At 38.6% G+C, this 26938-nt stretch overlaps 1 protein-coding gene across 1 annotated transcript in view; it reads right to left on the bottom strand.

Annotated features, from left to right (window-relative positions):
- Positions 1-809: 809 nt before the first annotated feature.
- Positions 810-26938, bottom strand: part of LOC129953805 (pair-rule protein odd-paired) — a 170844-nt gene continuing 144715 nt past the window's right edge. The window contains exon 3 of the mRNA XM_056067269.1: positions 810-1620. Within this exon, the coding sequence (XP_055923244.1) occupies positions 1114-1620 (507 nt within the window). The 3' untranslated portion in view covers positions 810-1113. The remainder of the gene's footprint in view (positions 1621-26938) is intronic.

Genomic DNA, 26938 nt, shown 5'->3' with positions numbered 1-26938 from the left:
AATCCAATACCTCTGGAAAAGCAGTTCAACGCACTTAAAAATCACCCAGTCTCAATTCTACGTTCAGCCCCACCAGTCATTGGTGAGGAATCGGAAAAAAAATGAATGAGTGAATTACAACTCTCAACCATTCCTGTGTGCGAGTAATGTTGCCAGGAATGAAGGGGACCTACAGTTTATATGCCCAATCCGAACGCCTAATATGAGAAAGCACTTTTTCATGACAACAGTTACGCTTGGAGAATTTGTCAATGCCTCGCAAGAAGCAGTACCCGTGAAAAGATTTTAGATGGCATAGGCAGGGATCGAAGCCAAAACCTATGGCATGAGAGTCAAACGCACTAACCATCATGCCACGGGTACTTGAGGAATCGGAAGCTTATGTTAAAAACAATTTATTATTAAAAATCCTACGTTTGATTTATTTGTGGTGTCTCTTATGAGAACAAAATATATTTTTTCATGAAGTAAAGAATTGGAAACGAATTTAATCTTCATATGGTCTTATAGAAAATACATCGCCGATACTTATATTCCATGTGTCCGATTAGTTGCAGGAGCTATTGTAAATATATATGGAATTAATAATACTTTTGTTTAATGCATTCAATTTTACAAATTTTTAGTTTGGATATCCATGACATGAAAACAACTTGTTCTGAACACTTACTTTTAACGCTCAATGTGCATTTACTCGTACTAGTTTCATACGGTCATTAAGAAATAATTAAGCAAATCAAAAATCTATTTTTAATTACTGTTTTTTTGTATATATTCATTTTGAAACTTCAATAAATAGAGAGCTTTTATATTATTCGTTATTTATTTTTTATTTCAAAATAGACCTATTGTAGTTCAAGAAACTTATTAGCAATTGAAGTCGTTTGTGATCTAATATTGCCATCAATATGTAATTTACGTTGAGGAGATTTTTTGTCTAGCTTGTTATATTTCGAGATTTACCTTTAAAAATGTTTGTCTTCGAGATTCTAGATTTGACATTTTCATGATTTTTAGTTTAGCAATTTTGTATGTAAGATTGTTTAAGATTAAAATCTATATTTTACTTTTATTGGTTCATTTAAAAGTATAATTTTGCTATCAAAAACTTCATTAATATGCAGTAGCTGCTCCTGAATGCACAAGATGATGATGGTGCAGAGGTCCAAAAGTATTTAGTGTGTAGTTTGGCGGTTCAGCTGGTACAGGAGTGGTCGTGGGGTACCATTCAGACGTGGGGTGATGCGGCGATGGGTGATACAAGAGATGATGACTGTGATTTCCAGATACCGAAATTGAAGCTGGGCTTGAAGCTGTTCTAACTGGTGAATTAATATGCACAGATGTTGTTCCCAGTTCAGAAGGCAAATATGATGTGGAAATAAAAGAGCCGGGTGATTTTAACTCGCTATTTCTACTTGCACTGTTCGCAATGACCTTTAGACCCAATTCATTAAATTCGGTCTTAATCAATATTGGTGAAAGTTTGACGCCTGTTTCTGGTAACTTATTCAAAGGTGGAGTTTGTGCACCTCCTGTAATAATACTTGACGAACTTGATTCTTCTCCTTCACTGTCATATCCTTGTGATGATAATCGTTCTTCTACATTCCCATGGACCTAAAATAAAATGCAAAAAATATTAAATTGTGAATAATACTATTCTAAGCTATATGATTTTTTGTTTTCCGAAAAAGTTAAAGAGTTGCATGACTTGTAACCAAACTCATCAAATTATGTGCGGTAGTGTGTTTTTTATTTACAATGTTTGTGCCACGTATCAAGTGACGAATATTGCTCCTCGCTCGATACTTGCCTCGTCTTCGCAGACAGTGTGAACCATAACACACTTAGTTTATCATAAATATTCAACTATTACATGATAAATGTACATAATAAAGTTTCTAAGTTAAAAAGAAATATAAAAATTGCAAGTCGAATTATTACAAATATAAAAAAAAAATCATAAAATGAAATAGTTTGATTTCAAAGTCTATTTATCTCAATGAGACTTTAAGTCGAAAACCATTTTTTACCAATTTAAATAGCATTTCTTAAATGTTTTTATTTTTTATACAGTGTGTTCCATAAGTAATAGCCCAAACTGTATATGACCTACCAGAATTTGGTAACTTGTCTATACCACATCCCAACGGTTTTCGAGTAGAAATTGTATTGATGAAATTTTCATAAACACCTACTTTTATTCGGTTTTTCAATCACCCTGTCCGCAAACAATTTTTGTTTTTACTATTTAATAATATTTTACAATTCTGAATAAACATTCAATATTGTGCATTTAAAAATTTGAATTTTCGGCACTATTTTTAGAATATTAATAGTTAAAATCATATTTTTATCAAACTTAATTTTTTACATTGAACAAAATTTTTTACAAAAAAATCATATTAAACAAAACTGGTTATTGTTTTTACGAATTTTATTGATTTTTTAGCTTTTCAAAAAACTAAAAAACATTACAAAGCTAGCTTTGGTTCAAAAGTTATAAGCATTTCAATTTAATAAGTCACGATTAAACAAAAAAACATATATAAATAGAAAAAAATGCGTTTCTGTTAAAATTTGTTATTACGTGACTAGAGACATATTGTTTTAATTTCATTTAATTAGTCTCATCATGTGATGTGTTAAGTTTAGTGCAAGCAATAATGGCGATGTCTTTCCTTATCATATATCAGGCAGCGTTTCTTAACGACTACTACTACGTCCAGTACTTGTGCTAACGCTTTTATTATTTAAACCGGAAGTAATATGGCTGTTTGCATTATCGCCGTTTTTAAACCAATGAAGTTGTTAATCTATAATAGTGCAGTTTTTTATTCATTTCATAAAGAAGAAATAATTTAAGAAAATAACTTAAAATTTTTTACAGAACACGATTCTATTTGGTATTTACAAAAGTAATATGTAAGCGGAGATATTTAGCTAAGTTCTTTCTTATAGGGCTCACCCAAAAATCTATCAATATTAGTTTTGCAATAAAAACTATTGTAGTACCCATGGTCTGGGTCCAATTCCTTACCAATTTTTTTACGGGTATTGTCTTTTGCGGCGAATCGACAAATCCTAAAAGAACAATTTTAAATACGAAAAGTGCATTTTCAAAGTAGTCGTTCAAATTCAACTTAAAACTGAAGGTTTAAACATATTCTACAACGTTTTAAAAACTGTCGTTTCAAACGTCTAGCGTGTCCTAATCTTCTTATTTCCTCGGCCGCAGTTTCAATTTTCTGTCTAAGTTCAATAACACTGCGTATTGGCTGGGCAAAAACTTTCACTTTTAGCCAAACCCAATACAAAAATCTAATGGATTCAAGTCCATGTTGTTGTTCCACCACGACCGATCGATCCATCGCTCGGAGAAAGTTCTATCCAAAAAACTTCTGACATTTCTTCCATAATGGGCTGGACATCCATCTTGCTAAAATCACATGGCCTGGAGCAGGACGAGAGGAATATCATCTAATAATAAACAGATTCCGTTTTCCAAAAATTCTAAATGATTTTCACTAGTTTGTGTCGGGCAATTCAAAGGTCTTATGATTTGCCCATTTAAAATTCCATACCACAAATTAATTTTAAATTGGTATTGAGATCATCCTTCTCGTATTAAATGTGGATTTTCTTTCTGCCAATTGTGCATATTATATCAAATGAATTGGAAACAAGATGTCTCTATTTTAAAGTTCGATGTACAAAATTAAGTTTGATAAAAATATGATTTTAACTATTAATGTTTTACAAAACAGTGCCGAAAATTTAAATGCACAAATAATGAATGTTTATTCAGAATCGTAAAATATTAACATATAGTAAAAAAACAAAATTTTTTTGTAGACAGGGTAATTGAAAAACAGACTAAAAGTAGGTGTTTTTGAAAATTCATTGAAACAACCGCTGCTCAAAAACCGTTGGGATGCGGTATAGACAAGTTAAAAAACTCTGGTAGGTAATGACTTGACCATTTATTGTATAAAGTTTGGACTATTACTTATGAGACACACTGTATAAACAAATACAAATTTTATGAATGCAATTAATTTGAAGTCAATATCATCTATTATATACGAGATATCGAGAAACGGACATACATTTTCCCAATTTTGCCTAATATTTTTTGTAAATTTTCATTTCTATGATAAAACTAAATGTTGGATTTTTTATAAAAAAAATTACTGAATATTATATTATGTGAGATAAAATTAGTTTGAAGTAAATATTTTTAGTTTTTGAAAAGATATTTGAGTAGAAAGTAAATTTATACCATTTTTTTGTTAGGTTTACGCAGGGCCAGCCCCAGCCAAACCTGCACCCTGTGCAAGATTTGTAGAAAGCGCCCCTTTTTTAAATATTCACACATAAACTGATAGACACGCGTAGGCCTTTCCCACATTAGCCAGGAGGTAGACTTTAAACTTTTTTTATTGAGGTATCCTCATTAGGTCTAAACTATAAACTTAAGCGCAGCGAAGAAATGAGCAGAGGGGAAACCTTTAAACTTAAATTCAGAAATGAGATCATCAAAGTCGAAAGAATTTAATAGTTCCTTTTCAATTGACATTATAGATAAGCCTAAGATAATTTTAAGTTTAGAAAAACTACGTTCTCCTGAAGCTACCGTGACCGGGATGTTATTAACGATTTGGAGAGCAATTCCTATTTTCGGAGCAAAATCTTCAAGGTTTGAACTAAAAATAAAATTTAGCACATCTAATCTTGAGCTTTGTGCTGTAACAAGCGGATATATTATGGTTAACTCTTGAAACAATTCTTCTCCATCTAAATCTTTAAAACTACCTAATGCTAAAACATTCTTCAAATACTTAAAAATGAAAAACTGTTCAAACCTTTCTGTAATTGATTAAAGGGCTTGATCAAGTATTTTGAAAAAAAAAAATCTACTTTAAATCTTTGCTTCGGGTCTAATATAGTTTCAGGACATTCATCAGCATAAGACCTTTTTCTCCCTTGAACAAAAATATGAATAAAATACTAAAACTAACCTGTTTTGTTTGTCCATCAAACAATTTAATTTATTAATAAGGTGAATTTTAAATGAAATCAATATACACGCATAGCAAATCATTTCAGGAACGCGTCCTAATTAAAAATCTTCAATAACAAGTCCTAAATATAATTGACAAATTTAGGTATTTAACCCTGGTCATTACTGGATACACCGTATTTTTTTATACAAAATGAAGTTTTAGAGAGGATACTAAAAGATTATTTATTTTTAACTTTAAAAATGCAAAAATAGTTTGGCCAATACCGCACAACTCATTTCAGTGAACATATCGATAATCAGTCAAAAATAATTTTAAGTAATTTTAACAAAGCCGGCTGTCAGAGTATTTTTCGTCAAATAAATTATAATTAAAATGTTAAGTACCTTTCTATTCATTATTCGTTGAGCGTACATCAATAGTCCGTCATTGCCGGAACGTATTTATTACATTTAATTATTGATGAATTTCTTTTTTACGACTCGAAATAACAAATATGTTCCTATTGACAAAGTCAGATTGCATTTAAGATGGCCGTCGTATAATCAAAGGGCGCTCTTATTTGAAATCGTCATTTCGTGAACGTTTCCGAAACGGAACGTTCACGGACATGATTTGACGTTTTTTCATTGTAGAAGATTTTATGTGTATTTTTTTCATTATTGCTTATTTAATATAGATACACAATGGACCGTTGTTATAAATCAAAGCTAAAATTATGTTCTTTGTTTTGTTCTTGTTGATTTTATCAAACTTAGAAAAACGTTTCCGAGTTCATGGTTTCTTTTTATAAGATATTTAAAAAAATATTTCTAATAAAGTATAAAATCTGTGCACAGCCCGTTCAAAGTTTATTAATATACAAGTTTTAAAACAGTATAAGCTAAAAGTCATCATTTTAGCTTGCAATTTTTTTTCATAAAACCAATTTTGAAATTTCTAGCCTTGGTTATTTTAAGCCAATGTGAGTTCTCATCTACAAAAAAACAACAACAAAAAACTTCATATATATATATGTATACATATATGGAGTGTCTTTGATCTGAAGTATTTCTTTTTTCTTTCTTTTTTCGGAGGCAATTTCGCTTTTTTTTTGTAGATGAGAACTCACATTCAGATACGGTGCGTGATACAAAACCTGCACGTTCTAGCCCATACAATTCAATATGAATAAGAATTTTGCTTCGTCATACTCTCTGTGTTAATTTTGGGACACAGTGTTCATGAAACAAAATTGCTCTTGTACGAACAGGGTAAAATATTTGGTAGGTAGGATTTTTAGTACAGCAATTATATTGAATGCAACAATGAAAGTGATGTTAATTATTGCACAAGAAATAACTAAGGACAGTTGTGATGGATGTTTTTTGAGAATGTTTGTGGTTGGCAAATAGTAGTACATATTTGTTTTCGCAAGATCAGATTACATTTTCATGCAATGCGCCCCCAGATTTCTGCGCCCTGTGCATTTCCACATCTTGTTGATATGCTTTGTCCGGCCCTGGGTTTAGGTCAACGACCCCCTCAAATATCGGACGTGTTAGGACGATGCTTTCATGACATCTTAGGGACAATTATTAATGATGTACAGTACATGTTCCTTTGCTTGCCAAAAGCTACATATTTTTGTATGAACTTTAGAATTAAAGTTCTCAAAAATATGCACTTTTGAAAATACACACTTAAATTTTCAAGCTTAGTCTATGTCTTTTGACCAAACAGCATTTGCAGTAATTTTCAACAAAAAAGAACATTAATTTCCCCCAACATCCCTTTTTCCATTTGTTTGAGCAGAAAACACTCTTGACTTGTTTCTTACCTCTGACCCTGGTAAGTACACTATTAGTGTTCTATCTCCTCTAGGCACATCTGATTATTTTTTCATATCAGCAAATTTCTTGTGTTAAAAATCTCCAGTTAAAGAAAGAGCTCCTAAGAGAACCGTTTGGCAACACAAGAAAACCAACTGGTGCGGTCTCAATAATCATTTAAGGATCTTTAAAGGATATGATCACAAGTTTAATTCTATTGGGAATGAGAACTTTTGCGCTTGCATTGTGGCGAGAGTCCTAAAAGATCTTAACATACATAAATCTGCTGGTCCGGATGGTATCCCCGCTATTGTTCTGAAGAGTTTTTCTTCAACACTGCAAAACCACTGCGTAAGCTTTTTCATCTGTCCTACTCCTCAGGTCTCGTTCCAAGCGAAGGAGAAACTACAATTGTCCAGCCTATTTCCAAAAAATGCGAATCTTTCTCTAATTATCGACCGATTGCACTTTCGTCCCTTCTTTCCAAGGTCATGGGAATGCTGATATATTATCAGCCCAGGAAATATCTCGAAGTTCGAAAGTTTCTTAATGACCAACAGTATGGCTTTCGTAGGAATAGATTCACTGGTGATCTCATCGTTCATTTTACTGAACAGTGGAGTAAATCTTTACAGCGTTTTGGAGAAATTAAGATTTTGCACTTGATATTTCAAAAGCATTTTATAAGGTTTGGCATCAATCATGAAAGGAGATGTCGGCGCACATCGGTTTTGAATTCCTGAATATTGCAATAGCTGGGAAAGACAGAGTGTGGCAATCATTCCACATTCGCATAGTACGGCTAAAGAACGAATCTCTGTACTTGAAAGTACGACCGAAGATGGGCTCGAGGGTATATTGATGAGCATTCCTAGAAGCGCGAGTATTACGGTTGAACTGTTTAAGGGGAGGAATGCAGCTGGCTATTTCTCTAGAGCATAAACCATTAAAATAACGGTAAAACAGGGTGAGACAAGAAACATTTCGACGATGTTCAAGTGACGTAAATGATCTTATGATTGTAATATCACCAATCAATCTAAATGCTCTACGTTCAATACTATCCAAGAGGCTTAAGTAAGTTGCAGGAGCACCAGCTCAGATATGGGAGTTATACTCAAGCTTTGGACGTATATAAGTCTTGTAAATAACAGCCAGATCAGAGGGGGAGAAAAACTTCTTGCATCGCCTTAGAAAACCCAAACATCTTGAAGCATTTTTGGCGACATCGCGTATGTGATCGTTCCACAAAAGGTGGTTGGTGATACACATACCGAGAATATCGTGATGTTCAGTTTCCTCGATGCAAGTGCCATTTATGGATAGGTAATGGCAGGGGGGTATATTTCGCTTTAACGATACAAGACAGCATTGCGTTTTCGTAGCATTAAATTCCACGCGGTTTCTTATTTCCCATTGTACAATGCTGTTAAGGTCGGAATTTAATGAGCTTATCATATTTTGTCGTTGCAGTTCCACATCCGAAGAAGAGGGATGTGAGTCTAAAAACGAACATGAAAAGCTAAGAGTACTATCGTCAGCGAAACAATGTTTGGATTAGATGTGGCAGACAGGAGATCATTAATAAAAATTAGAAAGAGTGTTGGAGATAGAACAGAGCCCTGGTGCACACCAACATTTATTTTGTGGTTTTCAAACTTGAATCCATCCACTACAACTTGTATTGAACGATTCGAAAGGTTATAACTAATCCAATGAAGGAGGGATTCATGCAAACCGAAAGCACGCATTTTCGATAAGATAGCCTGATGCCAAACCCTATCAAATGCTTTTGAAATATCTAGTGCAATAATCTTACTTTCTCCAAAACTATGTAAAGATTTGTTCCACTGTTCGGTGAGATGAACCATGAGATCACCAGTGGACCTATTGCTACGAACGCCATACTGTCGGTCATTAAGAAGCTTCCGTTCTTCAAGATATTTCTTGAGCTGATAATTATTCAGCGTTTCCATGACCTTGGAAAGAATGGACGTAAGTGGAATCTTTCGATAATTAGACGGTGAGGAAGATTCGCCTTTTTTGGGAATAGACTGGACAAATGCGGTTTTCCATCCGTTCGGAACGAGACCTGAGGAGTAGGACAGATGAAAAAGCTTACGCAGTGGTTTTGCCAGCGATGAAGAACACCTCTTCAGAACAATAGCGGAGATACCATCCGGACCAGCAGATTTGTGTATGTTTTGATCTTTTAGGACTCTCGCTACAGTACGAGTGCGAAAAAAGATTTGCCCCATAGAATCATTAACTCGCTCAAGTACAGGCGGAGTCATAACACTCACTGGCAGAGTTGAATTGGCGGCGAGTTGCCTAGCAAAGAGATTTGCTTTCTCTAAAGAGCTAACAAATGGAGTGTCATTCACAACGAGCGTAGGAACCGAGGAAGAGCAAGAATTCCTCATATTTTTTACAAATGACCCAAAATTTTTACTGCCTTTGGGACATTGCAGTATTTTTTGCCGTAATTGTTGGTCATGTAAAAATTTGGTCCGTCGAATATGGGCGTTGCAGGCCTTCCTGGCTTGTTTGAACTTATTCCGGTTTTCCTCAGTTGGATTGGCTTTAAAACAACGGAAACTTAGCTTCTTAACCCTAATAACCTCTTTACAGCTCGCATCGAACCATGCGTTTTCCTTAGGTCTGATGCTTTTAACCCTATTTGGGATAAAAGTTCTCATTCCCAGGAGAATCAAACTTGTGATCATATCAGCGCTGGCGTCAACGTCACTATCGAGGAAGCATAATGACCAGTTAAAGATCCTGAAGTAATTGTTGAGATCGTCCCAGTTGGCTTTCTCGTATTGCCAAACGGTTCTCATAGGAGCTCTTTCTTTAACTGCTGAGTTTTTAGACGAGAAATTTGCTGATATGACACAATGGTCAGATGTGTCGAGAGGAGATAGAACACTAATAGTGTACTTACCAGGGTCAGAGGTAAGAAACAAGTCAAGAGTGTTTTCTGCTCGACCTACCACGTCCGATATTCGAGTGGGCTCGTTGACCAGCTGAGTAAGGTGGTTTAACTCAGGGAAGATCTCAGCACACACTCCTTCTGGTGTTGTCTGGCCCGAATGTTGAAGCCATGAAGAATTGTGTACATTGAAATCGCCCGAAACAACGATTTCAGTGAGAGGATAGGACGAAACAATTCTTTGGATGGAATCAGACAAAGCATCAAATTCACGAGAAGTTGATACTCTGTCTAGATTTGGGCTTCGATAAAAGAAGCAATAGTGAATAATTTGCTAATTCACGTAAAATTTAAACCACATAAAATTGAAAAAAGAATTGGTGCAGAGACCATATTGTGGCAAAACCTGATAAGCAACATCATTCGTAGTGTATATGGCGAGACCATGGTGAGAAAAGAATAATGGCACCAAGTTATACAGAATGCTATTCGATACACGCCACAACTAGTGTTATGCTTTAGTAGTGACAAGAATCGAATCCAGCCCTGTTAATGCAAAACAGTAAAATTTTTATTTTCAACAATCTGCTATCAACGACGACGTAGCTGTGTATCAATTGCATTAGTTATTAAACACAATGCAATTTGATACACATGCTAAGCCATGCGACTGTACGAGAGAAGGGGGAAAGTGAAGGATGGTCTTATATCGTTGCCATTATAGATAAATGGCACTTGCATTGAGGAGACTGAACATCTCGATATTCTCGGTATGTGAATCGCGAGCTACCTTTAGTTTTGAACTAGCACATACGCGATGTCGCTAAAAATGCCGTAAGATGTGTCTGTTTTTAAGGCGATGCAAGAAGTTTTTCTCCCCCTCTGATCTTTCTGTTATCTGCAAGGCTTTTGACCGTCCAAAGCTTGGGTATAACTTCTATAACTGGGCCGGTGTTTCTGCAACTTACTTAAGCCTCTTGGATAGTATTGAACATAGAGCAATTAAATTGATTCGTGATAATATCATCATAAGTTTATTTACTTCACTGCATTCCTTCCCTTAAATAAAATAAATAAATTAGGTGGCGCAACAGTCCGTTGTGAACCAGGGCCTAGTGACTTACAACTCTCAACCATTCCTGTGTGCGAGTACTGTTGTCAGAAATAGAAGGGACCTACAATTTTAGGCCGAATCCGAACGGCTATTTTGAGAAAGCATTTTTTCATAAGAAGAATTACTTTTCAAGGATTTGTCAATTCCTCGGAAGAGACCCCTTGCATGATAGTCCAACGCACTAGCCATCATGCCACGTGTAATACCCTTCTTTTAAATAGTTCAACCGTAATACTCCCGCGCTTCTAAGAATGCTCATCAGTATACCCTCGAGCCCAATTTCGGTGGTACTGTCAAGTACAGAGATTCGTTCTTTAGACGTACTATGCGAATGTATAATGCCTTACAACACTCTGTCTTTCCCAGCCATTACAAAATTCAAGAATTCAAAACCAATGTGCACCGACAACTCCTTTCAACCCTCTATCCCTTTCCTGGTGTCACACTGTGTCAATATAATAAGGGTTATATTATCCCTTTGAGTGTGTGCATCTTATAAAAAAAAATATCTACTCTGCTTATAGAATTAATTTAATAATACGAGTTTATCAAGAGCGAACCTGAGCAACAAGCCACTATTGAGACGAAAGAATTCAAGAGTTAACACATGGTAAATATACAGGACAAACAGGAATCGAACACCAACTGATAGGAGAGGTTTCCGACCGCAATAAAACATTGAAGAACTATAATAAACAAAAATAAAATATCTGACCGTCGTAAAACTAAAATATTTACAACCCAAGTCGCAAACAGATAAGAAGGATGTTTTATAACTGACGCTTCCGATATCGACCACAAAGCGAACCCCGAGGAGATGCAACTGATCAAGGATAAGCAGATCGATTCCAACGCCGAAGCTGTTCACACATTAATACTAGACCATTAGTTTGTAAAGAATTTTATTCATTAACCTAAATATAAACTATATTTTTTTAATAAAATACGCATAGCGAATATTTTAAATTGTTAAAAAAGTAATAAAATAAATAACTTAACGCGAATTAAATCAGTGAAAAATTAAAGTAATAACTCAAACGTAAATTGAATCAAAGTTGAAAAGTGCCTACGGAAAAGAAGGAGAAACTCAAGAAGTATCCATGAGCCACGAGGACAAAGAAACAAGAACTTAAAATCCACCAAAGAGGAACAACGGAACGACTCAATAGACTGCAGCAAAAAAAGACGGGACAATGACTACCACGGATCAGGGAAGTAAAAAAATAACATATACATATATGTATATATAAAATGAGTAAACAGAGATTAAAACAACAAATAAATAAATATATGTACATAGAATAGAAATAAGATAAAGAAATAAATAGAAAACGAAATAAAAAGAAAGCTTCCTTGTGGAAAGCAATAAAGTAGTTAAAAGAATTAAAAAATATAAAAATCAATAGGAAAAAAGGAAATATCCTTGTCAGAATAATATATATATAAAATAAATAAGAAATATCCGTTTTAATTGTTGAAAATTATAACAAAGAAGTCAATAAATATGATAATGACGCCAGAAGAATTGTCGACAGTAGTTAGTAGGTTAGTGGCTGATGCCAACCAACAATTAACCTAAGAGGTAAATAGACTAAACAGACAACTTACGGCACTAACAACAAGAGACACCATCGAACCATATACTTACTTACTTACTTAAGGTGGCGCTACAGTCCGGGGCGGACCTGGGCCTCAACCAACAAGCGTCTCCAGCCAGCTCGGTCCCTAGCTAGCTGTCTCCAGTTTCGCACGCCAAGTTGGTTGAGGTCCTCTCCCACCTGGGTGCGCCACCTGAGTCGCGGTCTTCCTCTACTGCGCCGTCCCTCGGGATTTGATTCGAAGACCTTCCGGGCTGGAGCGTTGATGTCCATCCGCTCTACATGACCTAGCCATCTAAGCCGTTGGACTTTGATTCTGCTAACTAGGTCAGTGTCGCTGTACAGCCCGTACAGCTCGTCGTTATATCTTCTCCTCCATTCTCCATCTATGCGTACGGGACCAAAAATCGCCCGAAGAATTTTTCTCTCGAAGCATCCTAAGATGCACTCATCTTTCTTTGACAGGGTCCAGGCCTCAGCGCCATAAATGAGAACCGGGATGATGAGTGTCTTATAGATGGTGATTTTACATGCTCGAGAGAGGACTTTACTTCTCAATTGCCTTCTTAGTCCAAAGAAGCAGCGATTTGCAAGAGTTATTCTTCGTTTGATTTCAGCGCTGGTGTCATTGTCTGCATTAATAGCGGTGCCTAGGTAGACAAAGTCCTTAACTACCTCAAAGTTATAGCTGTCCATGGTGACGTTTTGTCCAAGACGTCGTCGTTCAGTGTCCTTTTTTGATGACAGCATATACTTGGTCTTGCCCTCATTGACCACTAAACCCATCTTCTTCGCTTCCGTCGCAATGCTCAAAAACGCTCCACTGACATCACGCTTTGATCTTCCAATTATGTCAATATCATCTGCGTATCCGAGTAATTGGATGGATCTTTGGAAGATTGTGCCTCTAGTGTTGACGATTGAGTTTTGCACAATTATTTCCAGAACGATGTTGAAGAAGTCGCATGACAGTGCATCGCCTTATCTAAAACCTTTTTTGACATCAAATGCATCGGTAAGATCTTTTCCGACCTTGATAGAGCAGCGTGCATTCTCCATCGTCATTCTGCACAAACGGATAAGTTTGACAGGGATGCCAAAACTAGACATTGCCCGGTAGAGCTCTTCCCTATAGATGCTGTCATACGCGGCTTTAAAATCGATAAAGAGATGGTGGGTATCGATTTGAAGCTCCTGGGTTTTTTCCAAGATCTGCCGTAGTGTGAATATTTGGTCGATAGTGGACTTTCCTGGTCTGAAGCCACACTGATAAGGACCAATCAGGTTGTTGACGAATGGCTTCAGACGTTCACATAATACGGCAAAGAGGATCTTATACGCAATGTTAAGGAGACTGATGCCTCTGTAGTTGGCGCAGTTTAGAGGGTCTCCTTTCTTATGTATCGGGCACACTATGCTGAGATTCCACTCATCGGGCATGCTTTCTTCCGACCAAATTTTGCAGATGAGTTGGTGCATGCTCCCTACCAAGTCATCGCCTGCTGCTTTGAATAGTTCGGCGGTGATGCCGTCAGCTCCAGCAGCTTTGTTTGACTTAAGTTTAGATATAGCTATCTTCACTTCGTCAAGGTCGGGTAGGCGGAATTGTTGATCTGCGTCGCCGAGGTTGAGTGATTCTATCTCCCTTACAGCGGAGTTCGGTTCGTCATCGCCGTTATATAATTTGGAGAAGTGATCTTTCCATATTCTCAGCATCGACTGTGGTTCTACTACGATGTTCCCTTGATCGTCTTTACAGGCTTCGGTTCGTGGCTGGTACCCTTGGGAGGTTTTTTTTACCTTTTGGTAAAATTTACGAACCTCATTCCTGTTGTGACATCCCTCTATCTCCTCGATCGCGCGCTTCTCATGCTCTCTTTTTTTCCGTCTAAGAAGCCGGTGTTCCTCTCTCCTCTTCTGCTCGTAGAGCTCGCGAGCAGCTCTAGTCCTTTTGTGCAGCGCCGTTTTGTATGCCTCTTGTTTCGCTGCGTGCGCTTGCCGGCATTCGTCGTCAAACCAGGGGTTTCGCTGTGGTGGCCGTGTGAAACCTAGCACTTCAGAGGCGGCATCTCTGATGGCTGCAAGGCAATGTTGCCACTGGTTTTCAATGCTTAATGCAGGAAGCATAGGACTCCTTAGGAGGTTACTAGAGACTCGATCGGAAAAGGACATGGCAGTCTCATGCGATTGTAGCCGTCTAACGTCGAATCTTCTCACAGTACTTCCTTGTTTTGGCTTGGATCGGGATATCCGTAGCCGTACCTTGGCTACAACGAGGTAGTGGTCCGAGTCAATGTTGGCCTCTCGGAATGTTCGGATATCCTGGATACTGGAGAAGTGTCGTGCGTCGATCGCAATGTGGTCAGTCTGGTTGACGGTTGATTGATCAGGAGATTTCCATGTCCCCTTGTGGATATTAAGATGCGTGAACTGCGTACTAGCTACCAGAACGTCTCGCCCCGCAGCGAAATCGACCAGCCTGAATCCGTTGTCGGAGGTGGTGTCGTGCAGGCTGTATCTCCCGATTATGCCACCAAAGATGTCTTCTCTTCCTAGCTTGGCATTAAAATCTCCTAAGACAATTTTAATGTCATAGCCAGGGCACTGCTCATATGTCTTGTCCAAGAGCTCGAAGAACATATCTTTGGTGTCTTCATCTTTCTCCTCTGTTGGGGCATGCGCGCATATTAGGCTTATGTTGGCGAATTTAGCCTTGATGCGGATTGTCGTGATGCGCTCGCTCACACTGTTGAAAATCAAGACTTTTTGCCTGAGCCTAGTTCCAACAACAAATCCACACCCAAATAGACGCTGTCTTTGTTCTCGGTAGCAGTCGCCGTAGTAGATATCGCAGTCTTTTAGTTTGCGTTTACCCGGTCCATCCCATCGCACTTCTTGGATGGCTGTAATATCTGCCTTGCAGCAGTTTAGGGCTTCCGCTAATTGTTCGGCTGCACGTGGTCTGTTAAGGGACCTAACATTCCACGTGCATATCCGAAGTTCGTTGTCCTTATTTCGTTTGCGTGGGTTGTCAACAGTGAATCCGTCCGTATCCGAGGCTTGTTGTTGCTTCGAAACTATGATGCTTTTACGTGGCCAGGAAGTCACCCCGACGGCACAACCCCCAACCTGGAGGGCCAGATCCTTAGTATAACTCCAAGGAAGGGGAGCCGGATGAACCGCTCCTTATAGGCCTGGGCTCCGAATATGTCGAAGAAGCCCTATAAGGTGTTCACTAAGTAGTTCGACCTTACTGGAACTGTAGACGCCACCGTTGATTCTATCTCGAGAATTCGTCCGCTGCCGCCTGGATAAGAAGAGGTGCCTTAGTGGAAACACCTCTCCCCCCCTCTCTCGTTTGCTGCCCCCAACAACTTTCCACTGTCCGAACCATATAAGGACATATCAATTTATCCAGCGATAGTAGGTGGAGAGGGGTTAGAAGTAGGCAAGTGTATACCACAATTTAATAGAGAAAATTATGTTTATTGGCGCACAGCGCTTTCTCACTGAAAGGGCAAGACAAAACGCTTTGCGAGTATTAGTTACTGGTTTAAACCACACGCAGGTAACATCGTATTTTCACTAAATCCTGGGGATTTACCAATGCCTTAGCGAGAGCACAAGAGATTGAATCAAATCAGACCAGGAATATAAACATAGGTCACGTTAATATCAGACATCAACCCAGACAATGCGAACAAAACTATTTTGACCAACCAACAACCAGACCACCGCGTCAGAATAGAACAACTTACCAACACGGTTTCACTCATCAAAACCGACAATACGCTGAACCTTTTCAACAACGGAATAGACAATTTCAGCAAAACCGACATTATAAACAATTTTAATAATAACCATAATAATAACCGACCCAACACATCACGTGGGAATATAGCGCCCACAAGACAAGTTACCTCTCAACCTAATGGTTATAATAGGCTACAATGTTAAAATAACTCTTTTGGTAACAACCCGTTCAAAAGAGATCGGGCAAATGGTGGCCAAACAGCGTTACATAAATTTCCACGCCTCAATAACTTGAATGAGAGTGGTCAATGTTTAGAGTAAGGCATGACTTACCGTACATAAAAAGGACGGATGGTAAGTCGGGATGTATATTTCATATTTTAATTGATACAGGAGCAACTCATTTGCTTTTTAAAATATACAATACAAATAACATAAAACAAAATAATAGGTTATGGTGTTACCGTCTGCCTGATTGGCTATTTAAACTGAAGTGTTTATGTAATAATAATTAATATATGTTTTTTTTTAAATAATATAAATCAGAGGTATTTTTCTGTGTTTAATTAATGTAACTAAAAGCAATATAAATATATACATATTTGATATTAAACTATAGTTTTACATTCTAATATTGAAATTTAATTAATGTTCTAAGATAATTTAACCTTTGAGTTAAACAAAAAATAAATTATGGTAAACAAATTAATAGGACTTTTAGTTTAGTCAAAACAAAGATAAGATACATACATATTATTAAGTGTTTATGGGCTTTGAGTTTAGCGAAAACGGAATAAGAGTAATTAGAGAAAATAAGTAGGTTTTTCAGTTTATTCAAAACAAAATTAAGATACATAGGTATTATTATACATGTTAATAGAATTTAAAAATTTAAAATCTCATTTGAGTGAGTACAGTTATACTTGTTGGCTTTTAGTTTAGCTAAAACAAAAAAGAAAACATTTTCATAAGTGTGATAAATCGTAACTTTGAAACATGACATCTATTGTAATTATTTACTAATTTCTAGATTAAAATGTATTCAGTCATTATCATGTTTCTATATTCTGATGCTGTTTCGAGGTAATGGTATAGGTTAAGCCAGTTTTTACGGTTAAATACGTTTCTTGTTTATTCTAATGACAAAGTTGTTGTTCCAAGACATCGGATTCTAATTTCTTTATAGACAAATTGATAAAAAGTGAAAGTAATTTTCTTTTGAATTAAGGTTACATACAGTGCCCCGTGTATCTAAGGAATTTTTGTAAGGTGATAAATTCAAATTTATTGTTTCACTTCTAGCCCTGCAAAAAAGGGATACCGCACTCACGCTATATTTGTCACTAAAGTAATTTTCTACGACGACGTCATGGGTAAGTTCTGAGTACAGTATTCTATTGGTTGATGAGATTGATATTTGTATACTATCATTACGTTGAAATATGTCTATCTCTTCTAACAATCCACAAAATTGACTTTTTAATAGATCAAGATTATCACTTTGAATTGTAAGCTCTACACCACATACTTACGCCCAAGTAGGCCATTCCTTTATTCACTCTACTTGCTTTCGAAAAGTGTATCTAACAAGCCTATTTCGTATTATTTAAGGTGTGTAAGTGAGATATTTTAAGAAGTTTAAGTGTATGCACGAAAAGAGTTGGAAGCCCGGTTTCAAGGGTAAGGACGTAGTTTGGTGTGTTTGACGGCAGATAAAATAGTTTTCTTAGAAAAAAGCGTTGCAGTTTTTCAACTTCTTCGTATGCAATATACCCCCATGTTGGACAGCTGTAGCACATGACTGATCGCATAATTGTTTCCAATACTTTATATTAAGCTGATGTTGGGATTTCAGGACTAGATATGACTTTTTGATCATTGTTTTTGCTGATACCAATTTTTTTTCTTTAGATGTGATGACATATTCATGTTAAAGTGAAAAAGAATGCCAAGATATTTATATTTAGTGGCCATTTCGATTGTGTAACCCGTGGCATGATGGTAAGTGCGTTGGACTGTCAGTCGTTCTTCGACTTCCAAACAGTGAAGAAGTGCTAGTTATTATATTTATTTTAAAGTTAAATAAGTTCAATAGTCTTATTAAAACTGAAGATGGCTAGTTGCCACTGTATTATATAACAGATCAGTAGCCTAGTAGAGGTGGAGTCCGCAGTAGTAAGTAGTTTATAGGTAGAATACCTAGTTTAGGTTAGCTTTAAGATTTATATTAAGGACCTTATTTTAAGTAGTTTTATAAGTTAAAATAAAAAAGGACCTTGATATTAGTTTTTTCTCATAATTTTCTAATAAATACAAAATAAATAAAATTTAAATTGAACTTAAATAGATCTTAGGGCCGAAAGGCATTAGTAGTTAGTGTCATAGTTTAACTTAGAGTGTCCGTATGGGACCATTAAGTTAGTTGTAAGTTATGGATAATTAGGCTAGTTTTATGAATTTTTGTCTAGCTTTAAAATAGGTTTAAGAATGAATTAATAAAAATGAATTAAAAAAAAAAAAGTGGAGTCCGTAGACAAGTCCAGGGGTCGTGAGTTCGAGTCCCAGAGCGAGTCAGTGAACAATTTGGAAGCTTTTTTTCATAATCGGGAAATTGCCGATTTTATAAACTGGGAAAAAAGGCAAATGATGAAGTAGAAAAGGGCAGGGGTATCGAAAGATACCTCTGCCAACACATCAGGCGATGTCGCGGTGTTGCCGCAAACAACTGCAAAAACCTCAAGTCTGGCATCTGACCATTCAACGTCAAAGACCTACAAAAGAAAGCTGACACAACAAAGACCAAATAAGGTCAAGAGAACCAATTCGGTTAAACGGCAGGCCAACAAAAAAAATGGAGAAGAGGGAAGGAATCACCACGCAGAGTGAATTCTCAGACTACGCCGAGTCTGAAAAAAATGAATATAAGGTGGAGAGGGGCTCTTCAGGTCTCCGAATAGTGATTTAATCCTATCGGAGCCAGAACCAGTCCCGCAGACAAGCAAGGCTTTGTAGGTAGCGGCGGACCTCCAAGATGAAAGAGAACTGGTGCAGGCCCTGCAAGACAAACAGCAGCCATCAGCCTGTTCGAGCAAAGCCACAGTAAGCTCAAGGAGGAAATTGAGCCCCTTCTCAGTCAGCTTAAGCTGAAACAAGACTCGCACCGAAAGCAAGAGGCAGCCCAAAAACAACAGAAGCAAGTACAACAGCAGCAAAAACAACAGCAACAACAAATGCAGCAGCAAAAACAGCCACAACCCAAGCCCGCCCCCAAAAACATAGCAGCGGAGCCAAATAAAAAGAGGTCTTAAGCAGTGACAGGCCAAATTTCAGAGGGCCCATCGACTTCGTCTAAGGCCAAACAATAGCTACCACCAAGGCAGCAGGAGCAGCAGAAACAGCAGCAGCAACATCAACAGCAGCAACATCAACAACAGCAACAGAAGCAGCAACAGCAGCAGAAACAGCAGCAGCAACACCAAAAACAACCACAGGTCAAGAGAGAAAAAATACCACCAATAAGAACCCATAGAATTCACCTGGACGACATAAAATAGGTATCTAAGTCGGCCACTAAGCGCAAATTTCTTATTAAACTCTTAAACGAAAAAGAAAAGAATTATTCGGTCCAGTGTTTCTCATTGGCCGAATACAAGTTAGTAAAAAGGTTGCTAAACGAGGCCACAGCTGAGTTCCTCAGCTACACGTTTAAATGAGAAAAATTTAAGACGGTCCTTTTGAACGGCATAAGTTCCTGCACGGAACCGGAGGAGCTCTTAGCTGAGCTCCGCCAAAAAGCTATTGACGATCTCGATTTCATCGGGGTCAAGCCTTTCACTACGGTGAAGTCCAGATGAGGGGGTTAGTGCCAGTGTTCCTCGTAACATTATCGCCCCAAAGCAGTTTTGATAGTGTGAAGAGAATCGAATCTCTCGACAATCAAGCTGTACACTGTTAGACATTAAAAAGCCACGACGACATTTTACAATGTACGAAGTGCCAGAGGTTTGACCATGCCAATGCCAACTGCAATATGTAGTTGCGTTGTGTCAGGTGCGGAGAAACCCACAAAGAAGGAGAATGCAAGCTGGGGATTAGGCGGGTTGCGGATTTGACCCTGCTCAAGTGTGTCCTTTGCGAAAACCCAGGGCACCCGGCTAATTATAATATTTGCCCTAAGGTCCAAGAAATGAAGCAAAAACAGGCCAGCCGAAAATCCGAAAAGACGAACAGTTCGACAGCCTCCAACACAAAAATTCGTGGATCCCAAATTTTCCTACGCCCAAATAGTGTCAGGGAATGGGAACACGAGACAGGCTCCACCAAAACGGTTGCCCCAAAGGCCCCTGTGCCTAAGGCATCAAAGGTGCAGCCTGACATTGTAGCCTTGTTGTTGAGCATCCAAGGTCAACTAACAGGACTGCAAAGTCAGATAAAGGAGCAAGGCAAAAGGGTAGATCATCTCAACTCTTTGTTGCCTGGCCTGACGCATACCATTTTATACCACTTTTATATACTAAAACGCCTAGCTGTGAATGTAAATGCACTGTTTAGGGTTGAACGAAGAACCAATATGTTCCAATTGGTGAAAGCCTATAGTCTCGATGTGTTTATGGCTAGCGAAACTAAGCTCAACCACAAACACAAATTGACTCATACAAATTACAATATCGTAAGAAGAGACCGGCCCGACTCCACTCAAGAGGCGGTGTCGCTCTCTTTATACGAAAAGACATTAATTATAAAGTCGTATATAATAATGAATTGCGAAAGCTCAAGACGATAGAAGTTTGCGTTGCATGCATCTCTCTAACTCAAGGGAAGCGGATGTATATGATTGCGGCTTATGCGGCTGGAGCTCCGCAGGTTACTTACTTTGCTTCAGAACTTGAGATTCTTTTTAGGGAAACGAAACTGAGCTTGGAAGAAAATATTTCATCTTGGCCGGCGATTTGAACGCAAAACATGAAGATTGGGGAAATCAACATAGTAATCCCAGAGGTAACCACCTTTTTAAATCGATGAATCCTTATGGCGTTGAGTATGGCATCGACCTTCTGGCTACTGAAAAGCCATCGTATCCAAGAAGCTGCTCATTTCTGGATCTTTTGCTGTACGACACCAGACTGACAGTAAAAGACAAAGTGGGTAATCACCCTCAAAACTGCTTACTGCGGACTGGCTGCTTTAGTGAAGATTCCGAACGAACGCGTGGAGTTGGAAGAATACGTTGCAACACACTCTTACAATTACAGTAAGATGCGTTGGCCTCGTTTCACCAACGCCCTAGCGAGAGAACTTCGTTAGAGTGACATAACATCACCAAACAACAGAAACATGACAAATGCAGAAATTGACCAACATGTACAAAAAATGGACGAAACAATAAAACGAACGATGGAACGGACAATACCAAAGTACAAAGCACGGGACCAAATGGACGCTTACAGAAACGCGACTATCAACGCACTACGTAGGCACAAGAGTGGCCTACTGACAAGACTCAAAAACTTGTACAGACGACTTACAGACCAACACGACTTGGAGGTTAGGACACTGAAGTCATCAATAAAAATACGTCAATCTGTTGATTAAGGAGAACTACAGGTCATGAATTAACAAGTACTGGGATCGAAAGATCCGGTCAGTTAATTCGAGTGATCCTAGTATGTTCCCCAAAATCAAAAAGATATTCACGAAAGAAAACGATAATGACCTTCCGTGCCTTAAACTCCAAAGAACTGAAGAGAACAGAGACGTACTCATGACAGCGAAAAAGATCCAGAGGAAGCCATCTTTGGCGATGACTTTTACATAATTGAAGATCCGAAGGAGAAAGTGGAGGCGGTGGTAGCTGCTTTCCAGCAAATGTACAAGGTAAACACTGAGAACAGCGGTTTCATGCGGTTCAATGACGATTCCTTGGCAAATGCCATAATCGCCGAGCAGACGGAACCAAGTCCCTTGATAGTGACGAAGGTTGAGCTTCAACTCATCTTCAATTCAATAAAAAACAAAAGGTCAGCAGGCGTCGATGGTATATCCAACATTGTACTAAGATATTTACCGATGGAAGCAATTGACATTTACACAACGCTCTTCAATAATGCATATTATCCAATGCATTTGAAGACCGCTGTGGTTTATCCTCTCCCGAAAAAGGGAAAGGACAACTCCAACCCGTCAAATCTTAAGTCGATAAGTCTTTTCCGAGCATAAGCAAAGTTTTCGAAAAGATCATTAAGATCATGACTAAGTGGGCTGCGGACAACATAATAATTCCGGATAATCAGTTCGAGTTCAAGGTGGGTCATGACACAATTCATTCTGCGTCTAAACTCGTTTCTGATATCCAATGGAATGAATCAACACTTCAATGCACAGGTGCTGTTCTGGTTGATTTGGAAAAGGCGTTTGACATCGTAATTAAGCAGGCTAAGTATAAGCAAGCCATTGTTGTATATACTTTATGATATGCTTAACGGTAGAAAGTTTGTTGTCAAAAGTGGCAATGTTACTTCTACCACAACATTCTCAATTAAAAATGGTCTTCAACAGGGAGCGGTGAATTCGACGATTCTCTTCGGCATTTACATCAGCGATCTGATAGGTAGTCTTACAAAGGCAATTGCGTACGCCGACTATCTAATTGCGTACAGAACGGCCCGAAAGGTTGAGGTTATTAGAATTTTCTTGCAGCGTGATTTCGACAAGATTCAGCGATATTGCGACGACTGGAAACTAAAAATGAATGTCCAGAAGTCAGAGACAAATCTGTTCCGGACTCTGTTGGCTAGCGCCACTAGGGATATGTGCAAGAATTGGCGCAAGATTATCATCGTTGGTCTCCACGGACAGACATTAGCGCGTAAAAGTGTAGGGAAGTACCTCGGTATCTGGTTAGAACAGTATTTATATTTCGATAGACATATGCTGCTATGACCAGGGCCAGCCAGGGCCAGTTTCGCTCTGACGAAACGGCTGTTATTAAGCAGTCGGCTTGACCCCAGAGAGAAGGTTATGAGGGCCATGTAGCAACCTTATAGGGCCGATGATCGTTTACATTTGTCCTGTGTGATGGAGATCCAGATGGAGAAGTTTCGAGTGTTTGAGCGGCAGTGTTAACGACAGTGTACCGGCGAGGGGGGCGGGGAGGTGTTTCCACACAGGCACCTCTCCTTATCCAGGCGGCAGAGAACGAATTCTCGAGATGGAATCAACGGTGGCGTCTACAGTTCCAGTAATGTTGAACTACTTAGTGAACACCTTAAAGAGCTTCTTTGACATATTTGGAGCCCAGGCCTGTAAGGAGCGGTTTATAGCTCCATTTCCTTGGAGCTATACTAAGGATATGACCCTCCAGGTTGGGGGTTGTGCCGTCGGGGTTACTTCCTGGCCACGTAAAAAATACCTTTAGTTTCGAAGCACAAACAAGCCTCGAATACTTACGGATTCACTGTTGACAACCCACGCAAACGAAATAAGGGCAACGAACATCGGATATCTACGTGGAATGTTAGGTCCATTAACAGACCTCGTGCAGCCGAACAATTAGTGGATGGACCGGGCAAACGCAAACTAAAAGACTGCGATATCTACTACGGCGACTGCCACCGAGAACAAAGACAGCGTCTATTTGGGTGTGGATTTGTTGTTGGAACTAGACTCAGGCAAAAAGTCTTGAGTTTCAACAGTGTGAGCGAGCGCATCACGACAATCCGCATCAAGGCTAAATTCAACAACATAAGCATAATATGCGCGCATGCCCCAACAGAGGAGAAAGATGAAGACACCAAAGACATATTCTTCGAGCTCTTGGACAAGACATATGGGCAGTGCCCTGGCTATGACATTAAAATTGTCTTAGGAGATTTTAATGCCAAGCTAGGAAGAGAAGACATCTTAAGTGGCATAATCGGGTGATACAGCTTGCACGACACCACTTTCGACAACGGATTCAGGCTGGTCGATTTCGCTGCGAGCGAGACGTTCTTTTAGCTAGTACGCAGTTCACGCATCTTAATATCCACGAGGGGACATGGAAATCTCCTGATCAATCAACCGTCAACCAGATTGACCACATTGCGATCAACGCACGACACTTCTCCAGTATCCAGGATATCCGAACATTCCGAGAGGCCAACATTGACTCTGACCACTACATCGTTGTAGCCTAGGTACGGCTACGGATATCCCGATCCAAGCAAAAACAAGGAAGTACTGTGAGAAGATTCGACGTTAGACGGCTACAATCGCAAGAGACTGTCATGTCCTTTTCCGATCGAGTCTCTAATAACCTCTTAAGGAGTCCTATGCTTCCTGCATTAAGCATTGAAAACCAACCATCAGAGATGCCACCTCTGAAGTGCTAGGTTTCACACGGCCACCACAGCAAAAACACTGGTTTGACGACGAATGCCGGCAAGCGAACGCAGCGAAACAAGCGGCTTACAAAACGGCGCTGCACAAAAGGACTAGAGCTGCTCGCGAGCTCTACGAGCAGAAGAGGAGAGAGGAACATCGGCTTCTTAGATGGAAAAAAAGAGAGCATGAGAAACGCGCGATCGAGGAGATAGAGGGATGCCACAACAGTAATGAGGTTCGTAAATTTTACCAAAAGGTAAAAAAAACCTCCCACGGGTACCAGCCACGAACCGAAGCCTGTAAAGACGATCAAGGGAACATCGTAGTAGAACCGCAGTCGATGCTGAGAATATGGTAAGATCACTTCTCCAAATTATATAACGGCGACGACGAACCGAATTCCGCTGTAGAACCACCCAACCTCGACGACGCAGATCAACAATTCCGCCTACCCGACCTTGACGAAGTGAAGATAGATATATTTAAACTTAAGTCAAACAAAGCTGCTGGAGCTGACGGCATCGCTGCCGAACTATTCAAAGCAGCAGGCGATGACTTGGTAAGGAGCATGCACCAACTCATCTGCAAAATATGGGCGGAAGGAAGCATGCCCGATGAGTGCAATCTCAGCATAGTGTGCCCGATACATAAGAAAGGAGACCCTCTAAACTGCCCAACTACAGAGGCATCAGTCTCCTTAACATTACGTATAAGATCCTCTCTGCCGTATTATGTGAACGTCTGAAGCCATTCGTCAACAACCTGATTGGTCCTTATCAGTGTGGCTTCAGACCAGGAAAGTCCACTATCGACCAAATATTCACACTACGGCAAATCTTGGAAAAAACCCAGGAGCTTCAAAGCGATACCCACCATCTCTTTATCGATTTTAAAGCCGCGTATGACAGCATCTACACTGCATCAAAAAATTGCACGTACATCTGACTGTTTAGTGAAAAAATGTACATACTTTATCAAAAATACTTATTATATATTTATTTTTTCATTAATTATTTTCTTTATTATGATAGAAGTAAAAACAAAATAAAATTCAGTTACATAGACTTCATAGGAATAAAAAAACATCAAAAACTTGCACATACACTTTAAAGTTTATTAGTTAATTGCTTCGTTTAGTACCTAGTATGGTAACCTTTTGCCTTAATAACATTCTTTAAACGGTTTTGCATGGACAGGACTAGTTTTGAAGTCACTTCCGGTGGAATTTTGTTCCATTCTTCAATTAAAACGGCTTTCAGTTGATTTTTGTTTCTTATTTCCGATTCTCGGATTTTCTTTTCAAAATAATCCCAAAGATGTTCGATGGGATTTAGATCTGGGGATTGAGGAGGATGAGGCAACTGCGATTTCACATTATACAACAGCCATTCTTTCACAAGCCTTGAGGAATGCTTAGGGTCGTTGTCTTGTACTAATGCAAATTCCTCGCTTAAGCCCATTTTATTAGCGCTGGCTTTTAAGTTATCTTTTAGTATTTGCAGATAAACCATTTTATCCATCGTTGACTCAACTAATAAATTTCCCACCCCGCTAGCCCCCATCGCTCCACAGACCATGACATTTCCGCCTCCATGCTTCACTGTTGGCTGCATATTTTTTGTCTCCAAGGCCGTGTTTAGTTGCCGCCACACAAACCTTCTTCCATCCGACCCAAAAATGTTGAACTTACTCTCGTCAAGGAATATCACGTTTTTCCAGAAATTATCCGGCTTCGAAACATACGCATTTGCATAGTCCAAACGCTTTTGCACGTTTGTCTTCGAAATATAAGGCTTTTTTCTTATTGCACGTCCTTGATAACCCTTTGAATGCAATACGTTCCGGACTGTTTGTGGGTTTAGTGATATTCCATGACTTACTGTGATTTCTGCAGCTATCTTAGGAGCACTTATTTTTGGGTCAACCTTCACCATTCGTACGATTTTGCGTTCCATTTTGTCATTTAAAATTTTTTTTCGACCTCTTCCTGGGGCCAATTCGAAGCTTTCGTTTTTTCATAATTTTTTATCACGCATTGAATAGTTGATTTTGATCTCTTAACAATGGATGATATTTCAGAATAACTTTTTCCATCCTTTTTGAGATCCACAATTTGTTTTTTTATTTCAATAGGAACTTTTTTATGTGATGATTCCATAACTAAAAAAAAATTTAAAACGCAAAAAAAACACTTTTAGCCAGATCAATTAAACATAACAGACTGAGTAGGAGATTCAATCTCATGATCGTACGAGTTTTTGGCTTGGAAAAGAACCGTAATTTCATTTTTGTAGAAAAAAACAACAGTGTACGTACATTTGTTTGGTGTACGTGCAATTTTT

This window comes from Eupeodes corollae, chromosome 1 (genome assembly GCF_945859685.1).
Source record: "Eupeodes corollae chromosome 1, idEupCoro1.1, whole genome shotgun sequence".
NCBI lineage: Eukaryota > Metazoa > Arthropoda > Insecta > Diptera > Syrphidae > Eupeodes > Eupeodes corollae.
Note: the sequence above shows the minus strand (reverse complement) of the source record. Positions and strands in the feature narration are given on the sequence as shown.